General features: G+C 41.4%; 1 protein-coding gene across 1 annotated transcript in view; it reads left to right on the forward strand.

Annotated features, from left to right (window-relative positions):
- Positions 1 to 27625, forward strand: part of DOCK2 (dedicator of cytokinesis 2) — a 443859-nt gene that overhangs the window by 145606 nt on the left and 270628 nt on the right. Inside the window, exon 26 of the mRNA XM_017849424.1 lies at positions 22248 to 22396. Coding sequence (XP_017704913.1) covers positions 22248 to 22396 — 149 coding nt within the window. The remainder of the gene's footprint in view (positions 1 to 22247; positions 22397 to 27625) is intronic.

Here is a 27625-nt window from a genome sequence, read left to right on the forward strand (position 1 = left end):
TTGAGACGGAGTCTCGCTCTGTTGCCCAGGCTGGAGTGTAGTGGAGCGATCTCCGCTCACTGCAAGCTTCGCCACCTCCCGGGTTCACGCCATTCTCCTGCCTCAGCTTCCCCAGAAGCTGGGACTACAGGCGCCTGCCACCATGCCCAGCTAATTTTTTTTTTGTATTTTTAGTAGAGACGGGGTTACACCATGTTCGCCAGGATGGTCTCGATCTCCTGACCTCGTGATCCACCTGCCTCGGCCTCCCAAAGTGCTGGGATTACAGGTGTGAGCCACCACGCCCGGCCTCAAGTACTATTTAAACTGCTTGAAAGGCATTCTGTTATCCTGCGGTTCTGGGGGCACTAGTGTCAGCCTGACACGAAAGACACGGAAGGACTCACTGTGTTTGGATGTACCCAGGTTGGGGTTTTGTCCACACAGGCCATGATGTGTGAATCCAGTGTGTCATTGAGAGGCCTGTTAGGACTAGGTCTGTGTTTCTTGGTGTGGGACCTGGAACTCCACCACTTTCTGCCCCTCTCTGCGCCCCTCCCCAGCCCCCACAGAGAGGGGCAGCAGTTAGGACATTGCCCCCTCTGCAGGTGGATGTTTCTCTCCATGCAAGTGTTTGTGTGGGTCTCAAAAATTTGCTTTTCATCAGGCTCATCCCTGCCGACATCCCAGATTTGCCAGAACTTCCATCTGCAGCAGGATGCTTTGTTTTGTTTGTTCGTTTATGGGGATTCTGGGCTCTGTCTCTGGGTGCAGTGGCAGGTTTTAAAATCAATTACAATCCAGGTAACAGGAGGTTCGCCACAGCACTCTGCTGTCTGTTCAAGGCCTGTGCTGAAGAAATTAAGCAGGTCCCAGTTACCTCTCAGAAAATTTGTGGTATTTCAGGGGACTACAGCGAGTTGCAAATCTTGATAGGTGGTGGGACCTGTCTGCAAACAGCAGACTGGCTTATATCGTGGTTCAGCAGGAAAAGGAGAGAATAATTCCCTAAGCATAAGATGTGTTGCTCCCTCTTCTAGTTTATCAGGAGATATCCACATACATCAAGAGACAGACTCTGGGTTTGGGGTACAAGCAGGAGAGATGGTTATTTCTTGCTCTTTTTCCAAGAAGATGGGAAACTGTGGTTGTAGGCTTCTTATTTGTGATCAGGTTCCTTGCAGCTCATTAATCCCCAGGCCTAAAGCTGACCAGTTACTCCTTTCTCTGTCTCTTGCCAGCCTAGTGGGAGAACACTAGACAGCTTCCTCCGTAGTTTTTTTTTTTTTTTTTTTTTTTAATTTCTTGATTCATCCTGGGAAATGTGTACATCCACAGAATGCACTGCTGTGTGATTGCTGGTCTCCAGGTCCTTATTTCTATGCCTTAGGGTCAGAAACAGGGGGAACACAGAGAGCAGGACTACCTAACTGTTTTGGAGAAATTCAACAGCCATGTAGGTCTTCGATTCTCAACTGCATTCCAGGTTTGCTTTACCCATCCTTGCCTAGGGGATGTATTCCACTCTGCGGGCTCAGTCCCATCCTGCTGCCTACAGCCACAAAACTTAATTTTTAGTGTAAGTCTTTGCCTTCATCTCAAGACCTGTATCTTTAACTGGCTTTCTGACATAGCAAATTCCACACGTGATAGATGGAGCCACCTTTTTGATGAAGAGAGGCAACGCTTAGAACAGGTTTTTCAATTCAAAAAATGTTTATTGATTCTCTGGCATAAACAAAACATTTTGTAACCATTTAGAAAATACAAAGATGATGAAAATATGGTGATGTCCTCAAGGAGCTTGCCTTTATTTGCAAAATGAGGCATTCTTTATTATGATTCAGAATGAATATTTTATAGTAGAGATAATAAGCAAAGCACCATGAGGCTTCAGAGGAGAGAGCCAGAGGATGAAAGTCATTCTTGTAGTTTAAAACCTCCAAAAGATTATTTAAAATGAACAGGAAATACCAAAGAACTTCAGAAATTGGAAATATTCAGCTTTTATTATATTAGGTTTGGTAACCTCTGATTTTTTCATGATCTTGACTTTGGCCCCAAATGTACAAAGAGGGTTTGTTGGATGATCTCCTTGCCAAAGTCTTGAGTTCTAGAGAGCCATTTCCGGGTTTTTCATTTTGTTTCATAATTGAATTATATTCATCGGTGACTTTGGAAAAGTATGTCATTTTTTTGGTTCTTGGTTTCTTGATCTGTAAAATCTGGATGATAGTGGGGTTGAATGTGATTATTAAATTTAATTATTATTAAATTACATAATGCTCAACACAGTCCCTGAATGGCAATAAATGCTAGATAAATGATAGCTTGAAGTTAGTATGATTATTATTTCCATTTTAATTATTCATTAATAATTATTATACCGATTATTATTGTCGGTTTGAAGTTAGAGCCACTGTAGAGCATTAAAAATCAAAAGTTGCTTAAATTGACTTTTTAGAATATCAAGATAGAAAAAAAAGCTATGGGAGAAAGATGGTGTTCATATATACTATCATAATTATGATACTAGTTACTTTTAATAATTTTTATAGAAACTTACAAAGTAGGTTGTTATCACTATTTTACAGATGGAGAAACTCGCTTAAATGTGCCAGTTCTTTCAAATAAGCAAGCTTGCAGATATTTAACTAATTTTTAACTGTGATGTATTTGTTTTTTCCCCTCACAATCTACTGTCTCCTAGGAAGGGGGAGATACAGCTGATAGTTTGAAATTAGCACCCTCTTTTACTCAACCAGCATAAAAGACTGTTTGACCCAAGCAAGTGACGAGGTGATGATTTGTAAGGCCAATTTAAATCAGTGTCTTGCCCACTGGCTTCCAAAGTCCAGGGATGTGCAGGTATATATTTCGGGCAGTGAGGTTCTGTTGTGCATGGATTGCGGTCAATTTCATTGATTTTTTTTTTTTTTTCTCAACACAACGGTTTCGAAAGGCTCTTTTGTTCCCCAAATAGCTGATCTTTTCAAACCTTTGCTATTTTTTTCCTATTAAGACTTTCAGATAACAGTGTAAATGCAATTAACCACACATTTCAGATGATGATGAGATATTTTTGAACATGTTTAATGGTTTCACAAAACATAGATGGGAAAAGTTGAGTGACTCCTTGGAGAAACTGCCTCATCCAACCTGTTCATTTTCAGCCCAGGAAACTGTGGTTCAGAGGGGACATGACCTGCCCAAGGTCACACCACAAGTTAGTGGCAGAGTTGGGATTAAAAGTTAGGAATCCAGATTTTAGTTTCTTTCTTTGATTTGCCGAGTAAGCAAAACTATTTTCTTTGGCATGAAGGATAATTTCAGGTGTGTACAGATAGAGTACTGTATCCAGAAGGGAAGTTCATTCATTCCTTTCAGTTCCCTTTCAATCTTTCTGATTATGTCAAGGATGGTGTATCTTTGCTGTTCTGTTTTTATCTTTCTCTAATAATCTCCTTTGATAACAAAGATGGAGCAGACCTCAGGCTTAAGCCTCTCTTAGAATTTAATAACAGTGTTTATTTTTATTGTATTGACGGTTATGATATCTTCCATTTATGGCAAAAAAACCAAGTGTCTTCCAGATACTGGTTTTCTGGTTGAGGTAGCAAAGTTTTCTTTTAAAATAAACTTAAGCAGATTCAAATGAATTTACTTTATGAAAAATATTAAGTAAACAATGGTGCAGGTGGAAATTATGATAAGTACATAGCAGATTTCCCACTGAAAAAACATAATGATAAACCAAAGCTTGGAAAATACTCAATTTGATTTTGCCCTTTAGAAAGCTCTAAGCTCTCTGAAGATAGATATGGCTAAATCCCAGTTTCCTTCTTATTCATGTCATGTTCTTTTTAAGGAGCAGTCAGAAAGACAATCATTAGATCTAAAAGAAGAACATAAAAACTACCCGTATATGAGATGAACTCCTATGTCGATAACCTCATTATGGGTAGCTTCCCTACAAGCCAAAAAGTTGGGTCAGCAGCCAGTCTAGTTTCAGTACGGAGGTAGTTTTGTTTATATTTTACATTATAAACAGTATGCAAATGCATTTGAAAACAGAAACTTGTTTCATTCTTCAGGGACTGATGCTCTATTTTAAGATATTTTATACCTTATTCTTGCCTTTTTTTCCCCTAAGTTCTCTACCTTCTGATCATCGTTCCATCAGAGAGTGTGAATGAAGAAAAAGATGGCAAAATGCAATTTATCAAACATTTTCTCACTATTAACACATTTTAGAGATTAGCATATATAGAACAAATGGAATGGGAATATTAAAGTTATTCATTAAAATGGAGTATAGAACTTTCCACATATTTCTTTCATCTATAATTTACCAATATCAAATGAATACTTGGAAAGAAAGATGTACTAGACTGCAAAATTTGAGTGTTTTTCCCATTATCTTTAATAGCAATTCTTCCAGTATTGCTTAATTTGTTTCCCTACTCCCTAAAGCAGAAGTTTCTTCTTAGCTATGACTTAGTTATCTAGGGATCCTGGAGCTCTGAAGACCCCCATTATGGTTTGGCTAAGATGATCCTGCCTTTCCTAAATGCTACACAGAACTCATTCATGCCCGCTCTTCCTGTGGGCTTCATCTGCTGGCCATTAGTGCTTTTTGTGGACTGCTCCTTCAGTGGAAAATTTATTCTCATTTAGAGGAACCTGAGGAAAAAAAAAAAAAGAAGGTAGAGTCAACTTCTGGTGACTTATGGGCAGTTAGAGTCAAATGTTTGAAAAATGGGCTTCTGAATCAGCAGAGATTTTACAAAGTGACTGGTGGAACTGCATACAAATTGGTAGAGTACAGAGATGCCAAGAAATGATGCTACTTCTATTACCACTAATAAAAAGACTGCATTGCTAAATTCAGGGCTAGAAAGGTTAATGATGATACATTCTTTTTTAGTATCAAAGATTAACATGATAACTTGCATATTAAAGTTAATTCAGACCTACTGCTAATGGAAGGGGCATACAAAATTAATTTCTACAGCACCTCATAAATGACAATCACTCACTCTTCTTTGGCTGGTGTTCTTTGTCTTGGCAAGGGCTGCATGTGTACTTAAAGTGGGCACACTTCAGTTAGTAGCGGAGCATCTTTGACCCCTGAGGAATTTGGGAAGCTTGGGTTGTGTGCCCTGTAGCTCTTAATCACTGCCTGTCTGCTGGGTGTTTTCCTGCTGGGATGTGTGTACTCCATTACCAGCCATCTTGTTGACTGGCATGGATCTTGGTTTTAGTATTTAATGAGATGATGAAACCGTGCTGAAATGAGAAGAGTGTGGAAAGTGGGAGAAAGAATGGGAAAGGTAAGAAAAGAGCTGCCCTCTCTTGATGGCAGGAGATTCTCCAAGAAGAATTCAGCACAGCATGTTCAGGCAACTATTTGCCATCTTTTCCCTACTGAGTACCAAGGCTCAGCTGACATAGAAACATAGCCTGCCCAGTCTTTAAGAGCACATGTTCTGGAGTCCAAGCACTTGACTACAAGTTCCAGCAGAATCCCTTGACTTACTTGACTTTTTCAAGACTTACTGTCTGTTTTAAACAGGAAAAATAATACGGACCATATATATATATATACACACACACACACACATTTATATTTTATATAAAATTAAATAGAACTTTAGTATAATTTACATATAGAAAAATGCATACATCTTAAATATATAGTTCATGAATTTTTTCATATGTAAATCTATTAGCCACCACCCATATCAAGATACAGTATATTTTCATTACCCAGAAAGTTACATATAAATATTTTAAAAATTAAATAACAGTAACTTATACTTTTATAATGCTTTCCATGGGGCAGGTGTGCTGATCCTTAGTGCTTTATGTTATCTTGTTTCATTCTCACCAAGAGAGGTGCCGTTATTATTTCCACCCTACAGATACAGAAACAAAGACACAGAGAGGTTAAGTGATTTCTCCAAGATCACACAGACAATACCCAATATTCCACTTCCACACTCTGCTCACTGTTGTCTATATAGCACTTACCATGTGGTCTATTACTGACTAAGTGCATTAGAGGAATGAGAATGGAGCCTCCTTGATGGCCGACATTTCCTTCCATTCCTCTTCTTCATAGTCCAGTTTATCATTCCACCTTGTCTTGGGCTGACGGGCTGTGCATGGTACTCTAGCAGAGTCTTTGAGGGAAAAGGTGGTTCCATCCCTACCTTCAATACTCAGATGCATGATCGGTGCTCTAGAAATAGTTGTTGACTGTTACTCCCAGAAAATCCTGTCCCCCAGCTCCCCCCTAACTGGCACTACTTGGTAAAGTGAGAATTTGACAAGTGTACAGGTGGGCTCACTGGGACCCCTGCTAGTTTGGGCTGCTTAGCCACCTTTGGGCTCAGTCTTAACCTTGTCGTTGTGATAGTCTAAAAATTTAAAGTGAAAATCCCTCCTGTTTCTGGGCCTGTTGTGGCTCCCTTGTCCCAGCTTCCCATACTCATTTTTCTCCTCTGTCAGTCCTCATTCTTGCCCAGTTGCTACTGCTTTTCCTCCTCTACTTTTGCCTTTTTTTCTCCTCTTCTCTGTCTGTCTTCTCTTCCTTTGCCTTTTCTTTCTTCTTTTTCTCCATCTTGTTTTCCTCTTGTACCTCTTCTTTTTTCTTTTTCTCTTCGTCCTTCCTCTCTTTTTTCTTCTCCTTTTCATTTTATCATGATTTTCATGAGCACCACCAAATAAAATTAAGAAACCACTCTCTGCTAAATGCATTGTAACTGCCCATGGGAAGTTTTTTTTGTTGTTGTTGTTGTTTTGTTGTTTTTTTTGTAGGAGGCAGCCACATCCACTGTATCTCTCATATAGTTAAACTGATGCTTACCCATTTGTACTAGATTATTTTCAGACCTATTTAGCCAATCATTCCTTTGACATCTCCTTTTGGATGTCTTATAGATACTCAAACTCATTATTTCCAAAACTATACTCATTCTTTTCAAGAAAACCTTCTCCTCTTCCATGACTTTTCTGCCTTTGAATCTTTCTCATCTATGCCTTGGATCCGGTCACATCTCTGTCTTTATCACCTGCATGCTGGTCCTGTAACACCCATGTGTCATATGGAATACTTGGCATTTGGCAGACACTCGACACATACTTTTTCACGTGAATAGAGAAATGGAAGTGCCATGGAGGGACGAGCACACACTCAAGAAACCTCCTCCCTTTATTTTTTTTATATTTCACAAGAGCACAAAACACTGTCAAGTGACTTGAAACCATTAGCTTTTCTCCAGTTCTTTTCAGAGCTAAGATTTCACAATTTGAGTCAAAAGCAACAAATGACTACTAAGCTCAATGTAGAACATTAACATTAAAATGCAGTATGAAAATTTTCTTTAAAAATTTCGTGCCAGAAAAAGCTATGGTTCCTGCAAGGAATTGGTCCTCTTCTATCCTAATGATCAACAAACTCTAAAACTTGGATGGCTGCCCTTATGGCCCCAATAAGGGCAGTTGGAGTTTATGTTATCTTTTACACTGGGATACCGTCTTTCTTCTTTCATTCTTTTTGGACGAAGATAATGTATAAAGAAATACTTATAACTAATAATAAACACATGAACAGATAATGTGCAAAATTATTTGCAATTTCATAGGAGTACAATGGGAGATTCATGTGGGGGGTACTGAACATAATTTGAAATGTGGTATGTTTCATTTTTTAACTTTTATTTGAAGTTTGGGGGTCCATGTGTGGGTTTGTTATATAGGTAAACTTGTGTCATAGGGATTTGTTATACAGATTATTTTGTCACCCAGGTATTAAGCCTAATACCCATTAGCTATTTTTCCTGATCCTCTCCCTCCTTCTACTCTCCATCCTCCAATAGACCCCGGTGAGGGTTGTTCCCCTCTATGTGTCCATGTGTTCTCATCATTTAGCTCCTACTTATAAGTGAGAACAGTAGTATCTGGTTTTCTGTTCTTGCATTAGTTTGCTAAGGATAATGGCCTTCAGCTCCATCCATGTCCTTGCCTCCACCCATACCCTTGGACACAATCTTGTTCTTTTTTATGGCTGCATAGTATTCCATGGTGTATATGTACCACATTTTATTTATCTAGTATTTCATTAATAGGCATTAAGGTTAATTCCACGTCTTTGCAATTGTGAATAGTGCTGCAATGAATGTATGTGTGCATGTGTCTTTATAATAGAATGAGTTATATTTATTTGGGTCAATACCCAGTAATGGGATTGCTGGATCAAATGGTAGTTCTGTGAAATGCAGTATGTTTCATTGCACATATGTTGTCTTACTGTTCCCATCAACTGACTGCTCCTTTCCTTTAGTACACATGGACTGTTCATAAGGAGCATATGTTGTCCTCTCCTTGCACAGAGAGCTCATTACATGTCTTTAACTGTTATTTATTATCTTTATTTCCTACCATCTCATACTTTTCCCAGTTCTTCTTTTATTGCTGTAGAGTCCAAGCAAAATCTCTTTGATCCTCTTATTTAAATATTGGGCCTAAGTGTATGATTCATTTATTAAATCACTCTTTGCTTTGGGCCTTTTAGGGAAGGGCTCCCCTTGGCTCTTTTTCACAAGTGAAGAAATAAAGCAGGCTCCTCAAGTCTGTCTCCTGCTCCTCAAGTCTGTCTCCTGCTCCTCAAGTCTGTCTCATCTCTCTACCTTCTTAGATGAGTGCTTTTAGAAAGGAAAAACAGGCCAGAGGATAAATTCTTCCCATTTCCATTTTTATTTACAGGGACAAAAATGGCTGTGGTTTTTTCCTTTCCTCTTTGAAGTTTGCTTCCCGTTCTTCAGTTTATTTGAAATATAGTATACTTCTCGGTTTTCCTTTTGTAATAAACAACACTAGGTTTTAAATCTGCGGAGCTGTAAATGAGAGGAGCCCCAGCCTCCTCTCCTTCGGAGCTGATATGGGGAAGGTGAGGGAAGAGGAGAATCAGATGATGATTGGAAACAATTACACAACCATTCCATTTAGCTAATGCTTGAATCCAGGATAATTTTCTCATTTAATTCTCTGAAATGAAGGGCCCCTCTGTTAGCCTTAAAATGTAAACAAGAGGCTTTTAATGCATGATTTTCCCAGAAATGGAATGCTAGCTGCTCATATTGATCCAAAACATTGCTGTTGGCTTTTGTTCTTTTTGGTATTTGTAAGTTTTGTGATGGCGGCTATACAGGATTGTTCATGTGCGGCTTGAGGATTGTCATTAAGTGCTATTGTTATTCTAAGTTGCAAACAGAAATGAAAAAGGACATTCAGAGAACGCTTGCCGGAGCCCTCCATTAGTCTGTCCACATACAAAAGGGAAAATGGAAATCTGAAGCATATATCCCAATTATTTCAATTTATACCCACCTCTTAGAACTCAATTCTCTGAGTTTGGTATTCAGACAAAAGTGTAGTTTGTTTGAATGATGCAGATAACAGCTTTAAGTCCACTTTATTCTAGCCTGTCTGGACCAGGCATTTGTACAATTTGTAAGTTAGCAACAGTGGAAGGAAACTGAAGCTTTAACACGCTCTGCTTTGGACTGAAAAAATTCTGCATAGCGTTGGATCCCAAAGCCTCATTACACTTAATAACTGCAACTGAATTTGTATCATGTTTTATTGTGATCTTCTTATGAAAGAGTCATTCTCATCTCCATTTTTGGAGGGAGAGAAGTAAAATGGCTCATCCAAGCCTGGTGGTAGTAAGGCTGGGATTCAAACCCAGGTCTCCCAACCTTTAACCCAAAGCTCCACTTGCTATGCCATGCCTTCCTCTATGATTAGGTAAAATGGCTCAGGGGAGGTGGTGAAGGTAAAGAAACACACATACAGTTCTCATTCTACACCTCCCATCCCACCCACAGCTGCTACCATTTAGTTTCCTCAAGGATGGCACAGAATAATGAATATTGACCAACCCAACACTAAACAAGTTTCTGATTCTATGAGTTGCCCTGAATACAGACCCCTTATTTGCCTTCAGCAAACACTCATTCATCTAACACTTATTAAGATCCTACTGGATAACAGGCATTGCGTTAAGAACTGTAGGAGAGGCCGGGCGCGGTGGCTCAAGCCTGTAATCCCAGCACTTTGGGAGGCCGAGACGGGCGGATCATGAGGTCAGGAGATCGAGACCATCCTGGCTAACACGGTGAAACCCCGTCTTTACTAAAATACAAAACTAGCCGGGCGAGGTGGCGGGCACCTGTAGTCCCAGCTACTCGGGAGGCTGAGGCAGGAGAATGGCGTAAACCCGGGAGGCGGAGCTTGCAGTGAGCTGAGATCTGGCCACTGCACTCCAGTCCGGGTGACAGAGCGAGACTCCGCCTCAAAAAAAAAAAAAAAAAAAAAAAAAAAAAAGAACTGTAGGAGACATGACTTGATTAAGATTGGATATCTCACCCCAGGCTCTCACTGTCTAATGAGGAAAGGTGGCAAATAGGGCTTGAAGTCACGATTGCTGTTTGCTAGCCAACTGCTATGTGATGGGGAAGCCCAACCGACTATAGTTGAATAAAAAAATGAAGGAAGTGAATGACTGGACTAAAGACTCAACCACTGAGTTGACTAACACTCGTTATTGTTTAATTCTGGGGTTCTAGGACTCAGATTTGTTTTCACCCCCAGGACTGTAACTTAAAAAATCACAACAAACAGGTTGGGCGCGGTGGCTCACGCCTGTAATCACAGCACTTTGGGAGGCCGAGGCAGGCAAATCACAAGGTCAGGAGATCGTAGCCATGCTGGCTAACATGGTGAAACCCTGTCTCTACTAAAAATACAAAAAGAAATTTGCCAGGCATGGTGGTGGGTGCCTATAGTCCCAGCTACTCAGGAGGCTGAGGCAGGAGAATGGTGTGAACCCAGGAGGCAGAGCTTGCAGTGAGTCGAGATTGGGCCATTGCACTCCAGCCTGGGCAACAGAGTGAGACTCCTCTCAAAACAAAACAAAACAAAACACACACGCACACACACACACCACAAGCATCAATCGATCATTAAACAGACCAAAAAAAAAAACCACACACACACACACACACACAACAAACATCAATCAATTATTAAACAGACCAAGTATTGGATTTTCTGTTTAAGGCCAACTTAAGGGAGTTAACAAACTCAAAGGGTGGCTGCCTCAAGCTAGCAGAATCTAGGAATTGGTAATAATTGCCCTGCACTCATGAGCTGGAGTGAGTGGGGCTGGAATAACACTGGTGTTGGAGTTAGACAGGTCCGTGCTGGGACCTTGCCTCTGTTGGAGACACACTAGCTGGGTGAGCTGCATGGAGCTCCTATTTTCTCATCTGTAAAATGGGAACAATGCAACCCATTGAATAGGTTTTGGTAAGGAATAAATACATTCTCAGTATGGTGCCTATAATCTAGCAGGAGTTCAATGTACATTGCATATCTCTCACAATTAATATTCCACTCTCCCACTCCCCTTCATGCCAGTAATTTTAAAAAATATGTTATAGTGACCCTGCTGAGAAGACTCTATTTGAGCATGTGAACATGGACTAGCTAATAAAGAGATAAAAGTGTAGGAGTTCCTGGTTAAGTACAGATTGGGAGTCATGAAGCCATGGAATTCTATGAGTCTCCAAAGGGGACTGGCATGAGGGAATAAGGGATTCTGTATGGGGTGATGCAAATGACCCATTGGTCAGGGATGATAGCCCTGGAAGGGTGTGGGAGGTGCTGACCAATCTGATAGGTGTCCTGAGCACTTATAAATCAATGTGAATTCAGATGTCACTGAATTGGAAATGGTGTCAAAGGATGTGAGACACAGATCTTCATAGTCCCAACGTTAGTGGACTCATTTTTCCTCTTGCATGAATTTGAAGTAGAACACTTTCCTAAACATTTTGCTTTATTTATGTAATGTGTATGTGTATATATATATTTATATATGTATACATGTATGTGTGGGTATATGTATTTATGTGTGTATACATGTATGTGTGGGTGTATATATGTGTGTATGCATGTATGTGTGGGTGTATATATTTATGTATGCATGCATGTATGTGTGGGTGTATATATTTATATATGTATACATGTATATGTGTGTGTGTATATATATTTTAACGATGAATGTCTTGCTATCTTGCCCAGCTGGGCTTGAACTCCTGGGATGAAGCAATCCTTCCATCTCAGTGTCCCAGGTGGCTGGGATTGCAGGTGCATGCCCAGCACCCAGCTAGGAATCCTTCTTTAAAGATTGTCAAGATTATCCAGTACAGAGGCAGCTTGGTCAGCCAGAAGCTTTTTAATTTGCTGCTCCTTTCATCACCAGGAAGAAGAGGTGGGTGCACAGTCTTCCAACAGGCCAAACCGCATTCATCTGGTGCGGCACTGCAAATGTAATCATTCTAAGCATTAGGAAACAAATCAAATTTTGGGTCCCAATTCAATTGGCCTTATCTGCATTTTTATTTTTCCAAAAGCACTTTTAGGGAGCTGGATTGGCTTGCTATTTTTCCAAAAGCACTTTCTAAGGAGCTGGATTTAATGAGCAAGCTAGCAATGAGGAGGCCAGTCAGCAGTTGCAGGCAATTGCAGTGGGGTAACTAAGGGTGCAAGTACCTTTCAGAACACACTATTTATGTCCTAAATAACTTTCAGAAGGTGTGATGATAGGCTATCTCAGTGGCCATTTCCCACCATCAGAGAAATGTTGATGGGAGTCTTTCATTACTTGCTAGTTGAGGCCAGGAAATGGTCTCCATGATTACACCCTAATTTGATAAACCCTAAAATGAATCTATTGCTGTCTCACTCAAATGCTCCAAAATGCATATGCTTACACAAGTATGTAGCACATGTAATCCATCAGCAGGTCATGTTGACTCTGCCTTCAAAACATAACCCATGTTCGTCGACTTCCCTCTGTACTTGCACCCTTGTCTCTACTGCCGCAAATGAATCAAGCTTTCATCTTCTCTCCCCTGCACTGTTATAGTAAGGAAGAAGGATAGCTTAATCGGTATGAATATGGGCTCTGGAATCATATTTCCTGAGTTTAATTCAGCTCTGCTTATTAGCTGTATGATTTTAGGCAAGTTACTGAACCTCTCTAAGCTTCAGTTCCCTCGTCTGTAAAATAGGTATAATGATATACTTTGTAGAGAGAATGCCTGATAGACAGTGAGGGTGCAATAAATACAAGACCCCTTCTTTACCTCTACAGAAAGCCTCCTCAGTGTTTTCCCACTTTCTTCTCTAGGCCCACCATTAAAAACACAAAAACAAAAAGTGTTTATCACTACCCGGGAATCAAACTTTTTACCATGGGCCACAGGGCCTGATGAGACCTAGCCCTGGCAACTTCTCCAAATTTATCATCTCACATTAAACTCCTGTTTCCTGCAACCCAGCCACACTTGCGTCCACTTCATTCCTCCAAGGTCTGCAGATTTCCATCCCAGCGCCTTTCCATGTCCTTTCCTCTGCAAGTGTGCCTCCCTGAGATCAGTGCATGCAGCTCCCTTCTCTCGCTTCAGGTCCCAGCTCAAGTGTGTCCGGCTCAGCAAAGCCTTCCTTGACTGCCCTGTATGAAGTGGTCTAGAAGATTCTCTTCATCCTGTCACCTGGTTAATTTCCTTGCTGGTAGTTATCAGTGCCCGTTGTTGTCACATCAGCTCTCATGGCCCCCAACTCCAGCACCTGCCTCCCAGGGCTGCCCTTGGGCTGGAGGACCCTACTTTTCCCGGGGACTGGAACCACCCAAAGTGCTGTCGACACCCTGGGTCTGAACATTCCAGGTTCATCACCCCTGGAGTCTACACTGCCTCCAGAACTCCTTGTAGGATTGAGCTCAAAAGTTATCTTTTGTGAGGCTTGCTTGATTTTTGTACTCGGTTTGGCCTCTTTCCCTCCACTTCCCTACTCCCCTTCCATATTTTTCTGGAACATCTCCTAATAAATCCTCTTCACCCAAACTTCATGTTAGAGTTTGCTTCTGGAGTATCTAACCTAAGACAACTATTAACTTGTTTATTTAATTATTTATAGCACTTTACTAGAATATAATATCGATGAGAACAGTGAGTATTGACTATGTGTGTATGCGTATATATGTATATATGTTTAAACATACATGTTTAAGGATATGAATATACTGCATGTCAACTCTCAGAGCTTTCAAATTGTATTTATAATCAGTGTGACATTTTTGGATACAAACATATTCACATCCTGTGAAAAGTTCTTTACTTTGGGAGGCCAAGGTGTGTGGATTGCTTAAGCCCAGGAGTTTGAGACCAGCCTGGGCAACATACCAAGACCCCATCTCTACACACATACATATGCAATAACAGTTCCAGCAGTTCCATGTCGGCCAGCCCCCCTGCTGTCTCTGTGCTTCTAAATGGCAGGAGCCAACTTATTATAGGGTATTTGCTTATTAGGTTTAGTGCAAAATCACTTTTATGTTCAGTATAAAGGATATATGGTAAAAACAAGAGCTCGGTTCGGACTTTCAATGGATATCTAGTATAAAGTTTTGGAAGTACGTTTTTCCTTAAGGATTTACCGCCTAACTGTGTTTTCTCCCTTCTAAGATACCTGGAGAGAATTTTAACCGGACGCTGAGTTCTAACATTTCTAAATAGGCTGTGTTTGTTTAGCTGGGAGATATATTTTGGCCCCGTAGGGGTTCGTAAAGTGGAGACATAGATGGCGCCGGAGGGTGGCCAGAGGGCTGCGGGTGGTGATTCTGGGTTTTGCAATGAGGTGTGTTTCGGGGGGTGAGGCAAGTGACTCATGGGGAGGTGCTGAAGAATGCGTTGGGGGAAATGCTAGTGAAGTTGTAAAAGGCTTGTAACCTGATCTGGAATATGAAATTCGTGGGTAGTTATTGATTTCCCAGTGGGCGGAATTAGTTTTCTTCGTGATATGCTGGCTGGAGGAGGGAGGTTGTGAGAACAAATCCCTAACTGTCAGACTAGAATCGTGTCTGTGGAGGTCTCCCTTTGTGTCCAGTTGATCCAAGCAAGCGGCTTTCAACATCTGCAAGTGCTCGCAAACCGAACAGAAGAAAAGCAGCCTGGCAGAGCAGCGCTGGGTTTACACTGGGCAGCCCTGCCTGGGAGAATTTGGGGTTTCAATTACAGGGGGAGGGCAGGGTGAGCTGTGACATCTGTGGCCACCCCCCCTTCCCCATTGCCAGTCCTCCGAGAGAGTTGAGCTGAGGGGAATTTGACTTTCAGTCAATAGGAACTTGGCCAAAGCCGAATGAGTTTCACCTTAAAGTCTGTGAAAAATGGAACAGGATTGAAGAGTCGATTAACACACACTGGTGACAAAGTCAGGGGCTGGATGTGAGTGGAATGAGATTCCAAGTGCAGGCTGCCATAGTCAGGCTTGGAAACATGGGCACTCACGCTGAGGATGTGACTGAGCCCTGACACAGATGCATTGCTTATGTTTAACCTTCTTCCTCAGCAGTAAGAGAGGGGCTGGAAAAGTACAGTGCATTATACTCCAGAATGTCCTAAAATCTGTATTCTGATGGTGGGACCAGGATGTACCTGGGTTCACAGATTGGCAAGCATTTCTCTAGCAGGGATATAGTGTCCATCTTGTCTTATGTTTTATGAGTGACTCTTTGGGTTCTCCTTCTCTCAACATGAGTTTCATGGAGGAGAGGGGTAATGGCATATCCCATGGAAATTGCATTATATCCAAAGGCCACTGCTGACCTTCTGTTAGTTCTGAGTGAGTGCATGTGGATTGGTGTAGGGCTGGTCCTGAACTGGTACTTCTCAAAAAACCTGGAGGGATGATGGTGTACCCCAACTACAGCTTGGGCCTTACTTTCATTTATGGGATGACAGCAAGAATCTCACAGGTTTTCCTGTTACATAGACAATGACCATATCGTGTGATAAATGGTAAGATGGAAATATGTTGAAATACATTATGGGTGCCATAGGAATGAAGAGTCACCCAAGGCAGAGTTGGGGTGTCAGGAAAATCATCCTAGAGGATTTCATGTCTAAGTTAGGAGCTAGAAGGGAAGAAGTCAGGAGAAGATTGGCGGGACAAGAGCATTCTAGGCAAAGAAAATAACATGCGAAAATTCAGGAGAAGGAGAGAGTTTGTGGTTGGAACAGAGAGAGGGAGGTGGAGAAGTGGCAAGTGGTGAGCGCCCACAATGAGTTAAGGGAAGAACTTGCTCACAGATGGCCTCCATCCATGCCAGAGAGTTGAGAAAACTCATCCTGAGGGCAATAGGAAGTTACTGAAGAATTTCCTGACCACAAGGGACTCCTGTGCAGGGAGCAGGGAAGGCAGTTAGGAGACTTGACACAGAACGTGGAGGAAGTTGGCTTGAAGGTAGAATGGACATAACTTCGTAATGGATTAGATGCTGATGTAAAGAGAAGAAGAACTCAAAGACAATCTCTTTACTTGGTTGACTGTGTGACTGGGGGTGTCCTCACTCTCGAGAGACAGCAAAGGAGAAAGAACAGACTTGTGGGGAAGAGGGTCAATTCAAATATGGTTTTTAGGAGTGTTTCCTGTTGGACCTGGATTGTGGCTGTGGTCGCAGATGTGATTTTGGCTGGATGCACGTCAAGGTGGTTTTCCAAAGTGACAAAGAATTTTCATTTAGTTCTTCCACTGGGGCTGATACTGGTGAGGAGCAGGTGAAGAAAAGGGTCCTCTTATTTGAAGTGTCCATGAGCCATCAAATAATTGCAAAAGCACACCACACTTCAAGAGGGCTATGCATTCAGGTAGGTAGCACTGACTGCTGCATGACAAAACTTTCCTGAGGGGGGACCCAGAACCCAGAAATACTGCGTCTTCCTCTCTGCTGTCACTTGGACAAAGAAAACCCTTTCAATTAAAACCCAAGGAGTTGAGTAGTTCTGCAGATTCTCCCATGGCTGGTCTGAATTATAATTTGGACTTGTCACTTGGTGGCAAGTCTCCCAGCCTTTGTCAGACATCGGATACCTAAGGCAGGAACCCAGCCTGGGTGTGCAGGTCTCTAACATTCATTACCTCTGCCTATGAAGATTGATTTCAGGGTTTGCACTATTTATCTTCAAAACCATTTGTGTTTGTTGGTTTGACAATCAAGCAGCAATTTAGAAATGCTGCTTCCTGACGCTTTACAGACTAATATAATTTCACAGCTCCAATTACAAAAGAGAAAAATTATTTCATCTACAAACAGAGGAGCCAGACATTTCTGAGAAATCATAGTTAAAGAGAAGACAGAGTACCTTCTGAAAAACAGACCATGTTATTAATGGCCACTTCAGTGAAAATCTTGCTGACTGTCCACACCATGAACCTCCATCTTATGGGGATGCTGGTTTTGAGAATCTGTAAAGCGTCTGCCTTTCAGCTTTGATAAACTATTGCTTCTCCTAATGCCTGGTCTGCAGCTCCCACAGCCTCAGTACTTTGTGAGCAAGGCAAACATCCACTGTCTTTCCACCTAGCAAATATGTCCTTCCTCCTGCAACTTCCTTGGAACCTATGTTTTATAGAATCCTAGAATTTTGGATGTGGCTTTAATAATCATTCACTTCATCCCTTCATCTGATACTTTACCTCTTCCTCGTGCCTATCTATAGACGCAACCTACTACTTGAATACTTCTAGGGATGGAGAACTTACTATCAGACTTTTCCATGAAAAATCTACTAGCTTAGTTCAATTTTAAGTAGGATTTAAAGTCCATGACTTCCCAAGGAGATCTTTCATATCTAAAATCTCCTGAGTGGCTTTTTCCTTGGATTCATATCTTAGTAATGTGATTTATGTGAGGTATCTCAACTAGCGTGCTAACGGAATGACCTTTTAAGGAAAACCCTGACCTCGGTTATTCCACAGCTCTGTTTTATGACCACTCCTAATAGGTTGCCACTCCTAAGGTATAAAGGTACTAAGTGTTTTTCCTGTCTACTCAAGTCTGCTTCTTATCTCCGTTGGCTCTGTGCAGTGATGGGGAGTTAACCCCTGGTCATTCCTTTCCACCCTAGAATAGTGACTGGCACATAGTAAGCCTTCAATAAATGTGTAGAATGACTGACTGCAAGAGTTAGTTCAATGTGTGAATGGGTTAGTTCTTGATCTGCCTTTACATGCCTCCTTCCTATAGGTCCTACTGACCCTATTTTACAGGTGGGGAAAGTTTTAAATAATTTTTAATCTTGAGTCACAAAAAGCTATTTTAAGCCTTAAAACATTGTCATCTTGTACTTTAAGCTCAAGGCAATTGACCACGCTTTATTTGTTTCTTACTGCCTTGCTTCAAGGGCTTATCAAATCTTTAGCTTTGGCAGAATCCAAATACGTTATGTCAGAAGCTAGGAATCTAGGGGACAACCCACGCACTCTTATACTCATTGTTATCACCTGGATTGTCATCATCATGGCATCTTCACTGCAGTGACACAGATTTCCTGAAGGCACATCTTTTGGTGACTCCCTTTTACCCAGAGGACTGTGGAAAAACAAGACTCTCTGTTGTATTTTAAATCTCCTTTTTTAGAATCTCTTATTTCACTTTTCAAAGAGGAAGACTTTACCACCTTTATCTAACTTAATAAGATAATGCACAATTTTTATCTTCTGGTTGGGCTTAATTATCACATCAATGAAGGCATAATTGGGAAGTATCATTAAGTTAGGGAAGTTATTTGTCTTCCAATGACAAAGCATTTACCACTTCAGATGAACTCACCTAGTTTTTCTACAACAAGAATTTCAACACTTGATTTCCCTCTAGCAAACAAAACATTGCAAAGTTACAAGTTCACATCCTTTTGAAGATAACTTTTAGCCAGGCAGAAGGAAAAAAGAGAAGATAACTTTTAAAATAAATTTTTTAATGAATATTTTCAGACTTTTTTTTTACCCTGCTTAATAAATACATCTGCATGAAAATCTCAACTTTTTAATGGCAAGATATGGACTGAATATTTAACTTAAGTGATAGGGTAATTGATAAATTAATATATTTTCTCCAACTTTCTCCCTTATCGTTCTAAACAAAGGGTAGTGGCTAATCAATGTATTGTACTTTCAAAAGTCCTTAGACCAACAAGTGGTTTTTTTTTTTTTCTTTTGAGACTGGGTCTCACTCTGTCGCCCAGGCTGGTGTGTAGCGGTGTGATCATGGCTAACTGCAGCCTTTACTTCCTGGGCTCTACTGTTCAGCCTCCTGAGTAGCTGGGACTACAGGCATGCATCACTATGCCCAGCTAATTTTTAAATTTTTGGTAGAGATGGGGTCTTCCTATGTTGCCCAGGCTGGTCTTGAACTCCTGGGCTCGAGTGCTGCGATTATAGGTGTGAGCTACCATGCCCAGCCCCAACAATGTATTTCTTCAGTGCAAATTTCTCATAAAGTGTCATTAAAGCTGTGACCTATGATTTTATCTGCAATTTTAAGCAAAGCAGAATCAAAATTTTTGTCATCTATAATTTTCTGTTTCCATAGAACTGACACTTCGTTGCAATTAAGAACACTTCTTTTAAGTGTTATCTTTCATTATTCTCCTTCCAAGACAATATAACCCTAGACTATGTTCTCTAAATCACCAAGTGTTCTCTAAATCCTCACTCTTCCTATTGCAATGTTATCCATGTGTCAAGGACTATCTCAAATGCCACCTCCTCCATTCATTCAGCCAAGATTTACTGACTCACTCCTATGATCCAGGTACTGTATCAGGCACTTGAATTTTAGTTCAGCTCTCATGGAGCTTACTCCTTAGTGGGATGAATGGACATTAATTACACTTATTGGAATTTAATTGAAAACTGAGATTGGGCTCTGAGAGAAGGGACATACTCTGTTAGATCCTATAAAGTCTTCTATGAACCTTCTGACCAGAGCTCATGGGAGGGCTTCTGAAGCACTCAGTGCGTTTTGTGACTCTATCAGTTGGGACTCTTTGGTTTCAAGCAGCAGAATCCTACTCTGGTAAATTTAAGTAAACACAAATGTATTTAGAAGAAAGGGAACAATCCATAGAATCAGAGGAAATGCTGGGAAACTAGTTATCAGAGAGGAGAGACTCAGAATCTTGGAGGGAGAGGGGACTCAGCATGACCCCCTGGGCAGCCTCCTTGGGGCACTTCTGTGATGACAGCAGAGCCCGAGAGACTGCACGTTTCTCTTTTCTTTTCTTTCTTTCTTTTTTTAGATGTAGTCTTGCTCTGTTGCCCAGGCTGGAGTGCAGTGCCGTGATCTTGGCTCACTGCAATTTCCGCCTCCCTGGTTTAAGCTGTTCTCCTGCCTCAGCCTCCCGAGTCACTGGGATTACAGGTGGCCACCACGCCCAGTTAGTTTTAGCTTTTATTTATTTATTTATTTATTTATTTATTTTAGTAGATGTAGGGTTTCACCATATTGGCCAGGCTGGTCTCACACTCCTGACCTCACATGATCCACCCACCTCAGCCTCCCAAAGTGCTGAGATTACAGGTGTGAGCCACCATGCCCAGCCAAGACTGCACGTTTCATGTAGTGCATAAGAGCAGTCTCTGCAGTCGGGCTGGATTTACCACTTACTAGCTGTGTACATATGACAAGTCCCTTTGATTCCTCTTCAGCAAAATGGGGAAATAATGTTATCTACCTCCCTTAGTCACTAGGAGAATTTACTGAGATGATTCATGCAGGACACTTGCAACAGTGCCTGGTGCATTGTAAGCACTCAAAATACTCTGTATTAGTACCATTGGCAGTTATCATTATGAACGTTCCCTCAAGATTCAGATTTCAAGAGGCCATCCTAATTGGGGCCAGGTGTCCAGCCCTTCTCCACGGGAAGGCAGGGAGCCTATGACAGCTTCTCAGGATTATAGTCCATGACAGTATGGCTCCCCCACATACAGTCAGGGTGCTGTGCCAGAAGGAGTGGGTGGTAGCTCTTGGGCTGACAGAATAAGAGATGTCCTCTACCTCTTCTGAACTTAGTCTTATTCTAATTTCTGCCATTGTTCATTGGTTTTGCTTTTTTTTTTTTTTTCTGTAATCACCTCTGTCACTTTTTAAATACCTAACGGGCAAGAACCACATCTTATCTCTGTACCTCCATAAAGAGAGTATCTTCCACATTAAAGATGTCCAATATCTACTTGTTAGATTGAATTAAAATGAAATCCTGGTGTGTATGATTCACATTGCAGCTCAAGCAGCATCTGAGTGGGGGCAGCTTGACACATTTTGGGATTTTTTTTTTTTTTTCCCCTCAAGGTTTTCGGTTTTCAAGGGAAATATGGAGACAAAGCTATGAAGGGCTTCAGAACCTTCCAGAAATTTCCCTGAAACAGCAATATCAAGAGACATACCCTTCTCTGCAAGAGTTTTCATTTCTTTCTTTCTGTTTTTTGAGATGGAGTCTCATTCTGTTACCCAGGCTGGAGTGCAGTGGCACCATCTCGGCTCACTGCAACGTCCATCTCCTGGGTTCAAGCAATTCTCCTGCGTCAGCCTCCTGAATAGCTGGGATTACAGATGCACGCCACCATCCCCAGCTAATATTTGTATTTCTAGTAGAGATGGATTTTTGCCATGTTGGCCAGGCTGGTAAATGAAAACAATATGCACAAGGATGCAAATGGAAGGTTATTCATTTTGTACTATCTGTACCAGTGAAAAATGTCCAGTAGTACAGGTATGGGCTGAATAGAAAAATACATCCATAATAAAGAGTACTATAAAACAGTTAAAAATAACTAAGTTTGTCCCTAAATGTAATAATATAGAAAGTGCTCCAAGAAATATTAGTGCATGAAAAAAAGTCAAGGTTCAGAGTAATATATACATCATGGTCCCCTTGTATAAAATGGAAACAAAGCCAAAATAACTGTATGTTTTGTACTGATAAACAGATAAGTGAAATTGTATAAAAGGATCTTGGAAGTTTATAATCACAGTATATGACTTAAATGCAAAGTTAAAATAACACTAGATATTTCATATGGCACATTTTATATGTATGTGTATATATAAAATATATAGAATATATTAGAATATACATATTAGAATAACTGGTTGCCCTGGGTAGAAAGGGTTAGAAAAGGGACTAGAATTGTGAATGATGTTCTCAGGAAATCTTAACCTAATCTTTAATATTTTAATTTTTTACAAGGAGAATGTCTTCATGAACTAATGAAAAATTATATGCATATATGAAAGAAAAGAAACTAAAAAATGAGGAATTCTACATGCCTCTGAACTGTCTTTATTCCAGAATGCCGGGACATTCTGCTTCCTGTCATCACCAAAGAGCTAAAGGAGCTGCTGGAGCAGAAGGATGAGATGCAACACCAGGTCCTGGAGAAGAAGTACTGCGTTGAATTGCTCAACAGCATCTTGGAAGTCCTTAGCTATCAGGATGTGGTGAGTCCCCCTGATGATGTAGATATCCTGGACTCAGACTAGGGCTAAGTTGATTAAATTGTGAAATATTGATGCTGATGGATAGCAGCTGGAGTCTAAAGATAAAAGTCAACGGCTTGCTCAGCAGGCCTACTTTTCCTGTGACTAACCCCCATTGCTGTGAAGGATGGCTAGGGGACTAGAGTTAATCATGTAGCATTTTGTCACTGTGTGTCTTGTTGGCGAGGCTTTCTCAGAATGTGGGTATAGACATTATTGCAGCCGTTTTACATGGCTTGTCCATGTACTCCTGCCCTAGTTTGCAGGGATGGGAGGAAAAGTTTCCTACGCCTAGATGGCCAAGAAAACTCTCGTGTCTGCTTTCTTAGCTGATTTACTTGGGTTTTGTTTCTTCAGTTACCTTTTGAAATGGCAAAAATGATTAAGCCTCTTCCTGGATAAACAGATTGCCAGGGCTCAGATTCCAGAGATAGGGCGTGGAGTGGAATGGTGGTGGCCATGAAGTCATTGTATGTTTTGTAGATGTCATTCAGAGATTAGTAGGGAATGGAAACCAAAGGAAAGTCTCAGTGGGAGTAAGCGGAGGGCTTCCAAAGGGCTGAATCTGCAGAAGGTAAGCCAGATGAAGTGGTGAAGACTGAGAGGTAGTGATTAGAGCCAGGCCTGGAATTCTTAAGCATTGGAAGATGGAAGGAGGGTGCTTGATTTGACCCAGGTTCCTCTGGCAGCTCCTCTTTGTCCTTGAGTAATGTCCAGGAGGTACTCAGTCCTTAGATGGGACTGGCTTCAGAGGACTACATAGACCTAAATAACCAATACAGTTTTTTCTAAGTGTTGGTGTGAGCCTTGCCTTTTTCTCTCTCCTCCCTAGAACATCCTCAGAGAAGAGCTTTCTAAATGAACTGTGTCTATGATTGACTGTAATTCGAAAACTCTGCAGAGCGATGTTCCTTTACTGGTCAGATCCATAGTCAACCATTATGATCAATTTCCTTGCATGCTGTCTCTCCTGTCTCTTCCTTTCTACACTCACCATCCCAATTAAGCTGCTTCTTGTCTTATTACTACATATGCATAGCTTGCTTCATTCATTCATTCATTCATGCAAAAATATTAATACATATGATATACCCGGTGTGTACTAGGCACTGGGAACAAGAAAACCTGCCCCCAATATATAATGACTAAAATCTAGATGTGTATTTGGGGTACAAGAGCTACAAAGGATATATGTGTGTGTATGTGTTTATGTGTAAGCATTTTTGTCAAGGAAGCCTACACAAAGGAGGTGAAACTTCAGCTAGTGTTCAGTGGTGAATAATTAATGATCATAGCTCTGCTTTATTTGTTGGTTTCTAGGCACTGTGCTAAATGCAATCTGCACATTCTGTCTGCTCACCCTGATCCTAGATACTAAGGCTTACCATTCTCATTTTAGAGATGAAAAACCTGAAATTCATAGACTTCATTAACATTTGAGGCCAAATAAACAGAGCAAATAAATGTCAGGGTCAAAATTCAAACTGAGGTCAGTCTGATTCAGACTCTGGGTAATCACAGGCATGGGGGATATAAAGTCATGGTCTTTTCTTCTCTTTTCTTTCTACTCCTACCTCATTTAATGGAAAGACAGTATAATAACCAAGAGCTTCGATATTCAGGATTCATTCAGATGATGATGTTAGGGTGATGATGTTTCTATAAGGACATTCAGTAGCTAGCTGTTGAGCTGGTTCCAGTCTTAGCTATTTGATCTTTTTAAAAATTGTTTTTTTAAAGGGAGATTTCAGTCTTACTCATAGTGTAGAAACATGAGGGTTTGCCGATTATTTCTGTGGTAACATCCTATATAATGTTGCCTCAGTCAGAGAGGTTGATCATGCCTGTGATCCCAGCATTTTGGGTGGCTCAGGGAGGAGGATTACTTGAGGCCAGGAGTTCAAGGTTTCCATGAGCTGTGATCTTGCCACTGCACTTCAGCGCAGGTGACAGAGCAGACCCTGTCTCTCTCTCTAAAAAAAGTTTGCCTCTTTCTGTTGAAAAGCCAATCCACAATGTTTTTTACATTTTAGTAATGCTCAGATCCCTTTTAATGGAGAAAAATGTGGATCCTTGGGAATATGCCAGTGTCCCCCAGTTTGAGGGACCCAGTTATAATGTGCTAATTGTCAAGTTCCTGGTTTGGTAGAGGGATGACCCCAGTTCACAGTTATTTGTGAAGCAGGATGCTGCGGCTCTGTCCATCCCAGGGGAGTGGCCTCCTAGAGCTCTACCCTGACAGGCTGTCATCATTTTGCACATTCCCTGACATCAGACACTGGTGAGAAGAGGCTGCTGTCTCACACACCCTCAGTACTTAGGGCTTCAAAGCCAAGAAGTGAGTGGGAGGCTCTGAGCTCCCCATGGGGGATTGTGGCATCTGGACTTGAGGTGTGTGGGAGGTGCGTGTCACTCTTTCCCGCCTCTGAGTGCAGTGCTTTTATAATGAATTCTGACTGTGAGGACTAACCCACCCCTTTCTCCGGGTGAGCAACTGTCTTTGCTGGATGGGTTATTAAATACTGTTATCACCATTGAATTTGGTACAAATTTTGATGCTTTTGGTGAGCTTCACATCTCACCTCTCCAGCTCATAAAGATGGAAATCTCTCTTCTCTTCTCAAAAGCTTCTTCAATGAATAGGAGGCATTCAGTAGCCATGATTACTTTGAGCTAAACTGAAAATCAGAGGCCCAAAAGTACCTAATCTAAATTTCTCATGTTCTAGCATATAGCGGCTTTCAACATGGCCTCATTGCCTGCATAGTCATATCGCCTCGAGAGTTTTCATTTTATTTATTTTTATGCCAGGTTTCTGCTTCTGCCTCCTGAGTAGATAGAACTATAGGTACCAGCCACCACACTTGGTTAGTTACTTAATTAATTTGTAGAGACAGGGTCTCGCTATATTGCCCAGACTGGTCTCAAACCCCTGGCCTCAAGTGATCCTCCTGCCTTGTCCTCCCAAAGTGCTGGGATTACAAGCCACCTGGGGAGCTTTTTAAAAGTCAAACCAGCAGGAGGCAGCCAAATGGGTAGGCAGATGGGGCGGGTCCCCGGTGAAACCCCATCTCCAAGCCAAAGACAGTTTAAAACCTGAAAGCCAAGCTATACGTTAAATCCTCAGACTGGACTGAGAATTTGTCTTAGTGTTTGGCACACTTTCCTCTGATTAATCCCCACCCTTCACTTATTTTACATAAACTTACCTTTTCCTAATTGGTTTTCTACACTGTCATGCCCACCTTTGAGTGTTGTCTTCACTTTAACCTTTTTTCGCCTACTCACAAACCAATCGACAGTCCCTATTCTGAGTCCATTAGGCCCCAGAGCCAGTCACACAAGGTGTGAGGAGGGACGGGGCGGGTACAACTTTCCAACCTTGGGGTAGGGGAACCAGTGCCTCCCCCCACCCCCCCTGCCCCACTGAAAACCGTTTTCACTGCTCAAGAAAATTATTCTCCACCCTCCTCACCCTTCAATGTCCCACGTATCCTCATTCTTCTTGGGTGCGGCACAAGAGATCAGGAACCGCTGAACATGGGTACAAGCTATGACATAGATGGTGAGCTGGATGGGCTGAGCGAGGCCTGGGCAGGGCGTCACTGGCTGGGGGTCCCCGGCTTGCAAAGTGACTGAGAAGAAAAATCTTGCATCAAAAGCAGTAATACCTAGGCCCCTGTCCCAAGTATTCTGATTGAATTGGTCTAGGGTTGGTGGGGCATTGCAATGAGAAGGTGATGATTATGAGGTGATGCTAACTGTCAGCCAATGTGAAGAGCCACAGTTGTAGTGCAGGTCTCAAACCTGAGCAGGCACCCCCAGTAACCTGGAGGAGCTGTTAAAACACATTTCTGATCATTAGTCTGGACGGTGGGGTCCAGGCGTCCAGTAACTTATTTTTCTATCAAGTTCCCAGGTGCTGTTGATGCTACCAGTGTAGAGACCATGCTCAGAAACCATTGCTCTAATATGACCTATTTTCTTTTTTCCTTTGGTATTCACTGGAAATAGAAGAATAGCTGGGCTCATTCTCAGTTCTTTACCTTCTTAAGAGCCCTGTCCAGTCTATAAAATCTAGCATTTTCCAATATGCATTTAATAAACCATAAAATGGCAAACATTTCAAACACATTAATTTGTACTCATAAATTCATTTTCACGCGATAGAAGGGGCACGGAATATGCAAAGATCCAACTTGGAAAATTCAGACCGTAGAATGTGCTGTTTGCTTTCTACAGGTACCAACTTCTCAAAATTGAACATTTAGATGAAAACAAATAAAAAAGGCCCCCAGAACAAATGTTCTGGGTTTTTCTCCTGGTTGTTTGGACCTTCTCTGCTGACAACAGCATAGCCATTTTTACTGGCTTTTAGTTGACATCATGGAACAACACATTGTCCCACCCCAAGCATAGAGACTATGTCCACCTACTGGAGCCGTTGCCTACGATAGAACCACATGTGGAAATTTAGCAATTGTAGTGCAGGATGGCAAGCTTCCATTTGGGGGGCATTGTGTGTTTGGGGAATGGGAGAGGATGCTTGTCTTCAATATTGTCATTGTTTGGGTACTTACAGCTCAGAGCAGCAGGCCAACCTTATTCTTTGAAACCCTGGGTGTCATGGTAGGACTCAAGGGGAGATGTCTGCCTTAGCCTGGGTGTTGATTTTTTTTTTGAATTTTTAAAATTTTTTTTATTATACTTTAAGTTCTAGGGTACATGCTAGGGTACATGTGGCATAACGGGCAGGTTTGGTTACCATATGTATACTTGTTGCCATGGGTTGGGGTGTCTGCCACCCATCAATTCGTCCAGACACATCATTCATCAATTTATATCATAGTATAACTCCCAATTGGCAATCCCTCCCCCCTCCTCACATGAGTTAAGGCCCGCAGTGTGTTTAATTGTTTTCCTCTCTTCTCTCTCTTTTTTTTTTTATGATTCCTTATGGAATATTTTTCATTGTTCTGTTTCCATCTTATGATTTGGAGAACATGCGGTGGTTTGGTTTTTCTGTTCTTGTGATAGTTTTGCTAAGAATGAAATGAGAGATTCACAGCACATGACACACCATGTCTACAAAGGACGCAATCAATCCTTTTTAGGCTGCAATAGTATGCCTTATGGGTGTGATATGTTGCTCTATCTTTTTTTTTCTTATTCAGTTCCGTTTCACATTTT

Source organism: Rhinopithecus bieti, unplaced genomic scaffold (genome assembly GCF_001698545.2).
Source record: "Rhinopithecus bieti isolate Rb0 unplaced genomic scaffold, ASM169854v2 scaffold_30732, whole genome shotgun sequence".
In the NCBI taxonomy this organism is placed as follows: domain Eukaryota; kingdom Metazoa; phylum Chordata; class Mammalia; order Primates; family Cercopithecidae; genus Rhinopithecus; species Rhinopithecus bieti.